General features: G+C 42.7%; 1 protein-coding gene across 1 annotated transcript; it reads right to left on the minus strand.

The window, feature by feature from the left end:
• Window positions 1–10,221: 10,221 nt before the first annotated feature.
• On the minus strand, window positions 10,222–11,998 carry LOC123726154 (trace amine-associated receptor 13c-like). The gene has a single exon (XM_045692746.1). It carries the CDS (start codon window positions 11,940–11,942, stop codon window positions 10,980–10,982), a length of 963 nt encoding a protein of 320 aa, XP_045548702.1. The 5' UTR covers window positions 11,943–11,998; the 3' UTR covers window positions 10,222–10,979.
• Between the last annotated feature and the right edge of the window lie 2,097 nt (window positions 11,999–14,095).

Genomic DNA, 14,095 nt, shown 5'->3' on the forward strand with positions numbered 1-14,095 from the left:
AACAACTCTGAATCTGACAGGGAAAAATACTATGAACTTGACAGGGAGAACGACTCTGAACCTGACAGAGAGAACGACTCTGAACCTGACAGAGAGAACGACTCTAAACCTGACAGGGAGAATGACTCTGAACCTGACAGGGAGAACAACTCTGAACCTGACAGGGAGAACGACTCTGAACCTGACAGGGAGAACAACTCTGAACCTGACAGGGAGAACGACTCTGAACCTGACAGGGAGAACAACTCTGAACCTGACAGGGAGAACGACTCTGAACCTGACAGGGAGAACAACTCTGAAACTGACAGGGAGAACGACTCTGAACCTGACAGGGAGAACGACTCTGAACCTGACAGGGAGAACGACTCTGAACCTGACAGGGAGAACAACTCTGAACCTGACAAGGAGAACGATTCTGGACCTGACAGAGAGAACGACTCTGGACCTACCAGGGATACTGACGCTGGACTTGGAGAATAGTAGAGCGCTGGCCCTACTAGAGCAACTGGTACCTTTGAACCTAGCGGGGCAAGAGCCTGATGACCCACATGGGCTAGAACCCTCGGAGGCCGGAACTATCACAGTCCTAGCAGGTTGGGCCAGCAGGACTCCAGGCCTGGGACTGGCCGGTCCCATCAGGCTGTGACTGGAGAGACCCCTGTACTTGACCTCTGCTGTAGCTGCAGGCTGTGGCTCCATCCAAGGAGCGGGTAACGACTTCAGTGCGGGCTTGGACTCTGGGCCAGGAGCAGTGAGGGGCTCCTGAGGGAGAGCAGGTGGAGTCTTTGTGGCTGAAGTTTCCAGGGTAGCAGACAGTCGAACCTCGGGCACCCGAGTGTCGGCCACACAGGGAGGAAAAGACAACTGCGACGGCAACCAGAACAGGCCCTTGACAGAGGCTAGCTGTGGTTCCACGACTGGAGCGGGAGTCTCCTTGACTCTGGCTAGTCAAGACGCTGGCTGAGGAGGGTGCAGACCATGGTGTTGTGGAATGTGCACTCTTGATTTCATATACTTGGGAGTTAGGATGGTCTGGGGAACAGAAGTGATCCCGACGCTCCTGTGCCTCTGGCCGGGGGGGCCTAGAGGGACGTCAGTCAGGAGAGAGGCTGGATCACCTCCCATAGTCTGTTCAGGACTTGGGGGCTGTGAAGAGACCTCTTGTGGCATGTCTTGTGGGTTATGTATGGGTGTTAGAGCTGTGCACCAGTAGTTCAAACAGACAGCTCGGTGCATTCAACATGTCAATACCTCTCATAAATACAAGTACTGTAGTGATGAAGTCAATCTCTCCTCCACTTGGAGCCAGGAGAGACTGACATGAATATTGTTAATATTAGCTCTCGGTGTACATTCAAGAGCCAGCCGTGCTGCCATGTTCTGAACCAATTGCAACATTTCCTAAGTCCTTTTTTGTGGCACCTGACCACACGACTGAAAAGTAGTCCAGGTGCGACAAAACTAGGTTTTGCTGTTAAGAAGGTAGAGCAGTGCTTTATTATAAACGTACAGTTGAAATCAGAAGTTTACAAACACCTTAGCCAAATACATTTAAACTCAGTTTTTCACAATTCCTGACATTTAATCCGAGTAAAAATCCCCTTTCTTAGGTCAGTTTGGATTACCACTTTATTTTAAGAACGTGAAATATCAGAATAATAGTAGAGAGAATGATTTATTTCAGCTTTAATTTCTTCCATCACATTCCCAGTGGGTCAGAAGTTTACATACACTCAATAAGTATTTGGTACCGTTGCCTTTAAATTGTTTAACTTGGGTCAAATGTTTCGGGTAGCCTTCCAAAAGCTTCCCACAATAAGTTGGGTGAATTTTGGCCCATTCCTCCTGACAGAGCTGGTGTAACTGAGACAGGTTTGTAGGCCTCCTTGTTCACACACAATTTTTCAGTTCTGCCACAAATTTTCTATAGGATTGAGGTCAGGGCTTTGTGATGGCCACTCCAATACCTTGACCTTGTTGTCCTTAAGCCATTTTGCCACAACTTTGGAAGTATGCTTGGGGTCATTGTCCATTTGGAAGACCCATTTGCGACCAAGCTTTAACTTCCTGACTGATGTCTTGAGATGTTGCTTCAAGATATCCACATAATTTCCCATCCTCATGATGCCATCTATATTGTGAAGTGCACCAGTCCCTCCTGCAGCAAAGCACCCCCACAACATGAAGCTGCCACCCCTGTGCTTCACGGTTGGGATGGTGTTTTTCGGCTCGCAAGTCTCCCCCTTTTTCCTCCAAACATAACAATGGTCATTATGGCCAAACAGTTCTATTTTTGTTTCATCAGACCAGAGGACATTTCTCCAAAATGTACGATTTTTGTCCCCATGTTGCAAACTGTAGTCTGGCTTTTTCATGGCGGTTTTGGAGCAGTGGCTTCTTCCCTGCTGAGTGGCCTTTCAGGTTATGTCTGTGGATACAGATACTTTTGTACCTGTTTCTGTCACGTCCTGACCAGCAGATGGAGCTGTTGTAGTAGTTTGGGGGTCAGGACGTGGCAGTCTTGTGTGTGTGTTTGAATGTTCTGTGTGTCTTGTGACTCCTGATCAGGAACAGCTGGGGATCGTTGTTGCTGATTGGGAGTCATATATGTAGGAGTATGTTTGTCACTGGGGTTTGTGGGTGGTTGTTTTTACACTGCGTTTATAGCCTGTAAAACTGTTGTCACCTTCATTGTTTTTTCAAGTGGATGCTTTACTCTTTTTTGGTAATAAATAACCATGAGTATTCACATACCTGCTGCGCCTTGGTCCATTTATGAAGACAACCGTTACAGTTTCCTCCAGCATCTTCACAAGGTCTTTTGCTCTTGTTCTGAGATTGATTTGCACTTTTTCCAAGAAGGAGACAGAACGCGTCTCCTTCCTGAGCGATATGACGGCTGCGTGGTCCCATGGTGTTTATGCTTGCGTACTATAGTTTGTACAGATGAACATGGTACCTTCAGGTGTTTGGAAATTGCTCTCAAGGATGAACCAGACTTGTGGAGGTCACCAATTTTCTTTTCTGAGGTCTTGGATGATATCTTTTGATTTTCCCATGATGTCAAGCAAAGAGGCACTGAGTTTGAAGGAGGGCCTTGAAATACATGCACAGGTACACCTCCAATTGACAAAAATGATGTCAATTAGCCTATCAGAAGCTTCTAAAGCCATGACATAATTTTCTGGAATTTTCCAAGCTGTTCAAAAGCACAGTCAACTTAGTGTATGTAAACTTCTGACCAACTGGAATTGTGATACAGTGAATTATAAGTTAAATAATGTGTCTGTAAACAATTGTTGGAAAAATTACTTGTGTCATGCACAAAATAGATGTCCTAACCGACTTGCCAAAACTATAGTATGTTAACAAGAAGTTTGTGGATTGGTTGAAAAATGAGTTTTAATGACTCCAACCTAAGTGTATGTAAACTTCCGACTTCAACTGTACTTCTTCCCATCTTAGCTACTGTTGTATCAATATGTTTTGACCATGACAGTTTACAATCCAAGGTAACTCCAAGCAGTTTAGTCACCTCAACTTTCTCAATTTTCACATTATTTATTACAAGATTTTGTTGAGGTTTAGGGTTTAGTGAATGATTTGTCCCAAATACAATGCTTTTCGCTTTAGAAATATTTAGGACTAACTTATTCCTTGACACCCACTCTGACACCCACTCTGAAACTAACCACAACTCTTTGTTAAGTATTGCAGTCATTTCAGTCACTGTAGTAGCTGACATGTATAGTGTTGAGTCATCCGCATACATAGACATTCTGGCTTTTCTCAAAGCCAGTGGCAATTCATTAGTAAAGATTGAGAAAAAAAAGTAATGGGCCTAGACAGCTGCCTTAGGGAATTCCTGATTCTATCTGAATTATGTTGGAGAGGCTTCCACTAAGGAACACTCTCTGTGTTCTGTTAGGCAGATAACGCTTCATCCACAATATAGCTGGGGGTGTGAAGCCGTAACACATACGTTTTGCCAGCAGCAGACAATGACTGATAATGTCAAAAGCCACTCTGAAGTCTAACAAGACAGACCCCACAATCTTTTTATCATCAATTTCTCTCAGCCAATCATCAGTCATTTGAATAGGTGCTTTGCTTGTTGAATGTCCTTCTCTATAAGCATGCTGAAAGTTTCTTGTCAATTTCTTTACTGTAAAATAGCATTGTATTTGGTCAAACACAATTTTTTCCAAAAGTTTACTAAGGGTTGGTAACAGGCTGATTGGTCGGCTATTTGAGCCAGTAAAGGGGGCTTTACTATTCTTAGGTAGCGGAATGACTTATGCTTCCCTCCAAGCCTGGGGGCACACACATTCGAGTAGGCTTAAATTGAGAATATTGCAAATAGGAGTGGAAATATCGTCCGCTATTATCCTCAGTATTTTTCCATCCAGTAGTGACACCTCTAGTACTGAGATGCAGTGCCTTAGACCACTGCGCCACTCAGGAGAATAGTTACATTTCTTCAGTCCATCCCTAAAATGTTTACCTAAAAAGGTGGTGGGGTGTCCGCTTTGTTGTTGTTTGAACTGCAGATTGCCCCTTTAGGATTCGTGAATGATAGAGGAATATGTGTTTTTTTATGTTTTCTGAATTACAATTTGAGACAAAGTAATTATTGAGCTACATGGGCCTACACAATCCATATTTGAACATGTTTGATATTTAAGAGATACCATTTTGAAAACAGTTGCATCTTGAGTTCCTTCACTCCCATTGATTTTGGGCCAAAATTTACCAATAAAATAGAAAGCCAGAGGGACAAAGTCAGACAACATTTGGTTTGTTTATGCAGATCGAGGTCTATATTGACTTTGACATTCCAAATATTGTAAATTGAAACCTAGGTTCCTACTTCAGGAGTGTGAAGCTAATATGTCTGGTTTTGTCAATCTGAAGCGGCAGCTGCCACGGCTGTGTAGAGAAACATCTGTTCTTCAACATGTCCGTCCTACAGCCAGTGGAGCAGCTTTCTCTTTCAGTTGGAAATGAAAATCCAGTGGGAACCAAGATTCCTCCTGGTCCCACAGGCCCTCAGCATTTCCTTGTATATAGTGCCACGAGGCAAACTGCAGACTGGTGCTGTCCCAGTAGGTGCAACTGGAACCACACCGTAAAACATTTCCTGTAAAATGTTCAGTAACTTACTGGAAACTTTACAATTGGCACTATGCATTGGGGCAGGTAGAGTTCCCCTGGCATCCGCCAAACCCAGATTCGTCTGTCAGACTGCCAGATAGTGAAGCGTGATTCATCACTCCAGAGAACGTGTTTCCACTGCTCCAGAGTCCAATGGCGGTGTGCTTTACACCACTCGAGCCGTCACTTGGCATTGAGCATGGTGATCTTAGGCTTGTGTTCGGCTGCTTGGCCATGGAAACACATTTCATGAAGCTCCCGACTAACAGATATTGTGCTGATGTTGCTTCCAGAGGCAGTTTGGATCTCGGTAGTGAGATGTGAAACCAAGGACAGAGGATTTTTACTCGGTATGCGCTGCAGAACTCAGCCTTCCAGTTCTGTGAGCTTGTGCGGGCACCTAGATGTTTCTACTTCACAGTGCTTACAGTTGACCGGGACAGCTCTAACAGGGCAGAAATTTGACTGAATCCCTTATATGACTGTAACTCAGCAAAATATTGCATTTATATTTTTGTTCAGTATAGAATAAGTCAAGTTATCCCTCTGTCACAGATTGTGATTGATACTGACTTCCTCTGGTCACTGTACATACTGAAAATAATCCCTGTCCTCTGTTCCACTCAGCAGGAAAACATTTTAAAGAATCTAGCTCTTTACTCCTGCACATTGGATATGAGATCAAATGTTAAATATGAGGCGACATGATAGAATGTCACCTTTTATTTGAGGGTATTTTCATACATACAGTACATTCAGAAAGTATATATACCCCTTGACTTTTTCCACATTTTGTTACGTTACAGCACTATTCTAAAATTGATTAACATATTTTTTTCTGTCATCGGTCCACACACAATACCCCATAAACTGTTTTTTAGAATTTCTTGCAATTGTATTTGCAAATAAAAACAGAAATACCTCATTTACATAAGTATTCAGACCCTTTGCTATGACTCGGAATTGATCTAAGGAGCATCCTGTTTCCATTGATCATCCTTGAGATGTTTCCACAACTTGATTGGAGTCCACCTGTGGTTGATTCAATTGATTGGACATGATTTGAAAAGTCACACACCTGTCTAAGGTCCCACTTTTGACAGTTCATGTCAGAGCCTGAACCAAGACAGGAAGGAATTGTCTGTAGAGCTCCTAGACAGGATTGTGTCGAGGCACCGATCTGGGGAAAGGTAACAAAACATTTCTGCAGCATTGAAGGACCCCAAGAACACAATGGCGTCCATCATTCTTAAATGGAAGAAGTTTGGAACCACAAAGAATCTTCCTAGAGCTGGCCGCCCAGCCAAACTGAGCAATCGGGGGAGAAGGGCCTTGGTCAGGGAGGTGACCAAGAACCAGATGGTCACTCTGAGAGAGCTCCAGTGTTCCTCTGTGGAGAAGGGAGAACCTTTCAGAATAACAAATATCTCTGCAGCACTCCAACAATGAGGCCTTTATTGTAGAGTGGCCAGACTGAAGCCACGCCACAGTAAAAGGCACATAACAGCCTTGGAGTTTGCGAAAAGGCACCTAAAGGACTATCAGACCATGAGAAACAAGATTCTCTGGTCTGATGAAACCAAAATTAAACTCTTTGGCCTGAATGCCAAGCATCGCATCTGGAGGAAACCTGGCACTATCCCTACGGTGAAGCATGGTGGTGGCAGCATCATGCCGTCGGGATGTTTTTCAGTGGAAGGGACTGAGAGACTAGTCAGGATAAAGGAAAAGATGAACGGAGCAAAGTACAGAGAGATCCTTGATCTCAATCACGGACTACAAAAGAAAAAACATCCCCATCGCGGACCACAATGTCTTGCTCCCAGACAGACTAAACAACTTCTTTGCTCGCTTTGAGGACAATACAGTGCCACTGACACGGCCGCTACCAAAACCTGTGGGCTCTCCTTCACTGCAGCCAACGTGAGTAAAATATTTAAACGTGTTAACCATCGCAAGGCTGCAGGCCCAGACGGCATCCACAGCCGCATCCTCAGAGCATGCGCAGACCAGCTGGCTGGTGCGTTTACAGACATATTCAATCAATCCTTATCCCAGTCTGCTGTTCCCACATGCTTCAAGAGGGCCACCACTGTTCCTGTTCCCAAGAAAGCTAAGGTAACTGAGCTAAATGACTACCGCCCCATAGCACTCACTTCCATCATCATGAAGTGCTTTGAGAGACTAGTCAAGGACCACATACCCTCCACCCTACCTGACACCCTAGACCCACTCCAATTTGCTTACCGCCCCAATAGGTCCACAGACGACGCAATCTCAATCACACTGCACACTGCCCTAACCCATCTGGAGAAGAGGAATACCTATGTAATAATGCTGTTAATCGACTACAGCTCAGCACTTAACACCATAGTACCCTCCAAACTCGTCATTAAGCTCGAGACCCTGGGTCTCGACCCCGCCCTGTACAACTGGGTCCTGGACTTCCTGACGGGCTGCCCCCAGGTGGTGAGGGTAGGTAACAACATCTCCACCCTGCTGATCCTCAACACTGTGGCCCCACAAGGGTGCGTTCTCAGCCCTCTCCTGTACTGCCTGTTCACCCACGACTGCTTGGCCATGCACGCCTCCAACTCAATCATCAAGTTTGCAGACGACACTACAGTGGTAGGCTTGATAACCAACAACTACGAGACGGCCTACAGGGAGGAGGTGAGGGCCCACGGAGTGTGGTGTCAGGAAAATAACCTCACACTCAATGTCAACAAAACAAAGGAGATGATCGTGGACTTCAGGAAACAGCAGAGGGAGCAGCCTCCTATCCACATTGACGGGACAGTAGTGGAGAGGGTGGAAAGTTTTAAGTTCCTCGGCGTACACATCACAGACAAACTGAAATGGTCCACCCACACAGACAGCTTGGTGAAGAAGGCGCAGCAGCGCCTCTTCAACCTCAGGAGGCTGAAGAAATTCGGCTTGTCACCAAAAACACTCACAAACATTTATAGATGCACAATCGAGAGCATCCTGTTGGGCTGTATCACCGCCTGCTACGGCAACTGCTCCGCCCATAATCGTAAGTCTCTCCAGAGGGTGGTGTAGTCTGCCCAACGCATCACCGGGGGCACACTGCCTGCCCTCCAGGACATCTACACCACCCGATGTCACAGGAAGGCCAAAAAGATCATCAAGGGCATCAACAACCCGAGCCACGGCCTGTTCAGCCCGCTATCATCCGGAAGGAGAGATCAGTACAGATGCATCAAAGCTGGGACCGAGAGACTGAAAAACAGCTTCTATCTCAAAGCTATCAGACTGTTAAATACCCATCGCTAGGCGACTACCACCCAGTTACTGAACCCTGCACCTTAGAGGATGCTGTCCTACAGTCTGTACATAGACATGGAATCCCTGGTCACTTTAATAATGTTTACATACTGCTTTACTCATCTCATATGTGTATATACTGTATTCTGCTGTATTTTTTGTCAATACCACTAAGACATTGATTGTCCAAATATTTATATATTTCTTAATTCCATTCTTTTATTTTTAGATTTGTGTGTGTTGTTGTCACGGTCGTCGTAGTGAATGGACCAAGACACATTGGGTACGTGAATGCTCATGTTTATTTTACAAAATAAAACATGAAAACAATGAACGGACGACAAACAGTCTTGCAGGCAACACACAGCTATCTATGCAAAGAACAATTTCACACAAATCCCATGACAAACACATTCCTAATTATAGGACCTTCAATCTGAGGCAACGATAGACAGCAGCCTCCAATTGAAGGCCCCAATCCCAATTACCTAAACACAGATCTAAACACCCTAGAACAGACATAGAAATATACAAACATAGAACAATGACCAAAACCCCAGAATACATAAATCAAACACCCCTCTACATACACACACACCCCGAACCATATAAAACAAATACCCCCTCCCACGTCCTGACCAAACTATAATAACAAATAACCCCTTTACTGGTCAGGACGTGACAATCGTTGTGAATTGTTAGATACTACTGCACTGTTGGAGCTAGGAAGAAATGCATTTCACTACACCCGCAATAACATCTGCTAAGCATGTGTTTGTGACCAATACAATTTGATTTTGATTTGATTTTGTAGTATATTAAAGGTAATAACCCTTGAAACGTAATGTTAAGTTAAATTATGTATTTAGATATTGGTTCCCTTACCCTGTGAGCAGTCTATGAACTGCTCTTAGTCTATGCCACTCTGACATTGCTCATCCATATATTCATATATTCTTAATTCCAGTCCTTTACTTAGATTTGTGTGTATTAGGTATTTGTTGTGCAATTGTTAGATATTACTTGTTAGATTTGCTGCACTGTCAGAACTAGATGCATAGCACTTAGCAACACTCGCAATAACATCTGCTAAACACATGTTTTTGACCAATAAAATTTGATTTGATTTGATACTAATGAGTGCAATCAGTCACTTCCTAGAAACAAGAATGTTATCATTTTCAGACAAACACGTTACTTCCTTCAGCACACTATTACAACAGTGTGACTGTTTTCAAATAAATGTTCAATATATCTTTTTTCATATTCAAGTTGTGTTGCTTATTGTTTAACCATTGATATGTTCTAGGTCATTTTGGGAACTTAAGGAGCATCAGGTACTGCTGGAATGTCTACCAATAGCATGTCCATCTTTTTGTGATAAATTACACTGGTCACTGTTCAAAACATTTATAAAGTATTAAGAAAGTATGAATAGTCCTCACATTGGATGAGGGACTGCAAAACTACTTTACTAACAATCACTAACAATCACGGTTCATAAGAATATTTATTAAACATCTGACGAATGATCTTCTGAATCATTGTTACAGACTATAAAAGATGTTTATAAATGTGTGAATAACTAGCTTACTAAAATAAATATAAGAGAAATGATAATAAACTATTTACTAATCCATTATAAACTATTTAGTGTGTTGCCCAATCTCTATATTCATTCAGAGTAAACAGCTTCTGAGAGAGCTGCTCTGGTGTGACCCCTGACCTAGCAGCAGTGATGTAGTGAGAGTAGTGGTAGTGAGAGTAGTGGTAGTGAGAGTAATGGTAGTGAGAGTAGTGGTAGTGAGAGTAGTGGTAGTGAGAGTAGTGGTAGTGTTCATAACCAGTATGTTGAGGTTCAAGTGTATGCTGTGGTCTCCTGCTCTGTTGTGTTGAATAATTAATGTATATACTATAGTAGTTATTTATAAATGTGAGAATACCTAGCTGAGTAACATTTCACAAATGTGGCCTTAATATTTAAAGGTGAGCAAACTGTAAATTCCTTACAAATGGTTTATTACTGAATGTTATTATAAAGTGTTACCCATAATTGCATATTCTTACATTTTACCATCAACAAGTTACCCAATACAGAATTTATTTAGACCTGGACGTTATCTGTTATCATGCAGTATTGCACATTTCAACTTTACTAAACTTGATGAAGACGTTGTGTCACAATTGAGCCACTAGAGGGAGATGTTAAACAACATATAGAATGACTCATGACGTCCTCAAAATGTACTATTAGAAGGCTTACTATTTGTCATTAAGTAACACGGAACAACCACAGCCTTAGGTATTTGGAGTACACAATCCATAATGACTACAGTATCCTTTATAAAACAAGGGCCTTCTCCAAGTCATTCCATTCCAATCCAAATCAATCTGAATCAACACCACATGTATCTATGATGACAACACAGAGGTAAGTAATGCCAGTGTTCTGTTACATGAAATAAATACTTACAACAATTGTAGAAAAAAAACTATCAAACCTATGATTGCCAACGTAGGGAATAAAATTTTAGGATCTACGAACGTCTTAAATTCAAAGTTATTAAAAGTTTAGCTGTCACTTTGAACCATGGATAAAAGAAAGCATAAATTATTGGATTCATTAAGGAATTAAGAAGTGGCAGAAAAAATATGAAATATGATAAAAAATTGTCAATTAAAAAAGAAAAAAAAAAGTTAATAAATACAGTTGGAATCCAACAAATTAAATAGTTCAAAACAACAATAGAAAGAGTTTTTGCTGCTTTTGTCTCAGACTTATTAGCCTGTACAGTTTTAACAACAGACACACTGGCAGCCTCTTTAGAAAACACCTTTCTGGCCTGTGATCTGGCCACCACAAAGATTTTCACATAGAGTGTTATAATAATAGAGCATGGGACAACCATTGTAATTACAATATCAACGATATTACCCCAGATTGACCCTTCAACAATAAAACATTCTGTCAAACACCTACTTGGTACCTGTACATTTACTAAGTTTTTTATAATAGCAGCATCGTATATGATAGAACAACACCAGGTAACGGATATACAACACATCATTCTTGTTGTTGTTATTTTAGAGTGGTACATTAAGGGGTCACACACAGCAACATAGCGGTCAATAGATATCAAGACCAAATTACCCAGAGATAAAGAAGTACATAAGAAAGTACTGTAGATCTGAAACACACAGAAATATTCCCCAAAACCCCAGCATGATTCCATTATTGCTACAGTCGTTGCTGGTATCACAATCAGTCCCACCAGGAGATCTGACGCAGCCAGAGAAAGGATGAGCAGGTTGGTTGGAGTGTGGAGCTGCTTGAAGTGAGAGATGGAGATGATCACCAGTATGTTCAAAAATACTGTAACTGCTGAAATCAATGAGAAGAAGATGTACAGTGTTATGTAGATAGATGTCAATAGCAAAGCCTTTCTGCAAGAAGAGTTTCCGTCTTGAAAACAGTACTGAACATCTTTGTTTTCCTCCATTTGTAATAAAAGGTAAAAATGCTGAGGTCCTTCTCCTGCTTGGTCCTGTGTGTGACCCTGTCAGGTCCACCGTCTGACAAACTCTGAGCTCTGCCTCTCTATTTATCCCTGAGTTACTGATAGACACTCTCCTCCCCAGAGTCTCACTACACACACACACACACACACACACACACACACACACACACACACACACACACACACACACACACACACACACACACACACACACACACACACACACACACACCACCACCAACAAAACATACACAAGTGAGCACAGAATTGAACAAACGGTTTGTTAAACACATTTTTTGTGAAAGCATGATGTAATGTATGACAGGATTGGATGTTGCTGTGCCCACCTAGCCTGTCCTTCAGCCTTACTGATAGAGCTGAGAGAAAAGGTACATTTACCCAATTGAGCATTTTAATGGGGAAAATACAACATGGGTGATGTTTTTGTCACTCAAAGGCTATTTTACATGGGATGTCAAAGCTCAGTTTGGACCAAAATCCACAACCTCAGGACACATGACGACACGTCACATGTCAGCTGGCCAGTGTGTAGGAAAGTTGACAGTAGGGAAGTTGATAAGCCATAAGTTTATGGTGTACAAACGTATAGCAAATGCTATCAAAATTGTGACATTTCATAGGAACATTCCATAGACATTAAAATGTCCATCTGAACTGTTTTATTAATACACTACAAAATCAAATTAAAATCAAATGTTATTGGTCACATACACATATTTGTCAGATGTTATTGCGGGTGAAGCGAGATGCTTTGGTTCCTACAGTATCTCCAACAGTGCAGTAGTATCTAACAATTCACAATAATACACAAAATTCTAAAAGTAAAAGAAGGGAATTAAGAAATATATAAATATTAGGACAAGCAATGTCTGAGTGGTATTGACAAAAAATTCAGTAGAATACAGTATGTACATATGAAATGGGTAAAATAGTATGTAAACATTATTAGAGTGATTAGTGTTCAATTTAAAGTCACCAGTAATTCCGTGTATATGTACATAGGGCAGCATCCTCTAAGGTGCAGGGTTGAGTAACCGGGTGGTAGTCGGCCTGTGATGGCTATTTAACAGTCTGGTGGATTTGAGATAGAAGCTGTTTTTCAGTCTCTCGGTCACAGCTTTGATGCACTTGTACTGACCTCGCCTTATGGATGGTAGCGGGGTGAACAGACCGTGGCTCGGGTGGTTGATGTCCTTGATGATGTTTTTGTCCTTCCTGTAACATTGGGTACTGTAGGTGTCCTGGAAGGCAGGAAATGTGCCCCCGGAGATGCGTTGGGCAGACCGCACCACCCTCTGGAGAGCCCTAAGTATTTTGACCCTTTACTCTGTACCTTGTTGAAGAATCTTTGCCAGCGATTGCAGGGTATGACGCTACAAGCTTGGAAGACCTGTATTTGGGGAGTTTCTCCCATTCTTCTCTGCAGGTCCTCTCAAGCTCTGTCAGGTTGGATGGGAAGTGTTGCTGCAGCTATTTTCAGGTCTCTCCACAGATGTTCGATTAGGTTCTAGTCCAGGCTCTGGCTGGGCAACTCAAGCACATTCAGAGACTGGTCCTGAAGCCAATCATGCATTGTCTTGGCTGTGTGCTTAGGGTCGTTGTTCTCTTGGGTGGTGAACCTTCGACCCAGTTTGAGATCCTGAGCTCTCTGAGATCAAGTGTCTCTCTGTACTTTGCTCCGTTCATCTTTCCCTTAATCGTGACTTGTCTCTCAGTCCCTGCCACTGAAAAACATCCCCTTAGCATGATGCTGCCACCACCATACTTCACTGTAGGGATGGTGCCAGGATTCCTCCAGAAATGACGGTTGGCATTCTGGCCAAAGAGTTCAATCTTGGTTTCATCAGACCAGAGAATCTTGTTTCTCATGGTCTGAATGTCCTTTAGGTGCCTTCTGACAAACTCCAAGGCTATTATGTGCCTTTTACTGTGGTGTGGCTTCCGTCTGGCCGCTCTAAAATATGCAGTGTTGTCACACAACACAACACAACAGATGTCTCAAGTTTTAAGGGAGCATGAGAATTGGAATGCTGGCATGCTTTCCGCAAGTATGTATTAAACCGGTGAGGAATGCCTAGATAGTTAGCGGGGTCGGCGCTAACAGCATTTAAATC

The sequence above is a fragment of the Salmo salar genome, chromosome ssa13 (assembly GCF_905237065.1).
Source record: "Salmo salar chromosome ssa13, Ssal_v3.1, whole genome shotgun sequence".
Taxonomy (NCBI): Eukaryota; Metazoa; Chordata; class Actinopteri; order Salmoniformes; family Salmonidae; genus Salmo; species Salmo salar.

Bases quoted from the DNA above. Each gene is read 5' to 3' on its own strand.
- LOC123726154 (XM_045692746.1), bottom strand. From the start codon at position 11,942: ATGGAGGAAAACAAAGATGTTCAGTACTGTTTTCAAGACGGAAACTCT.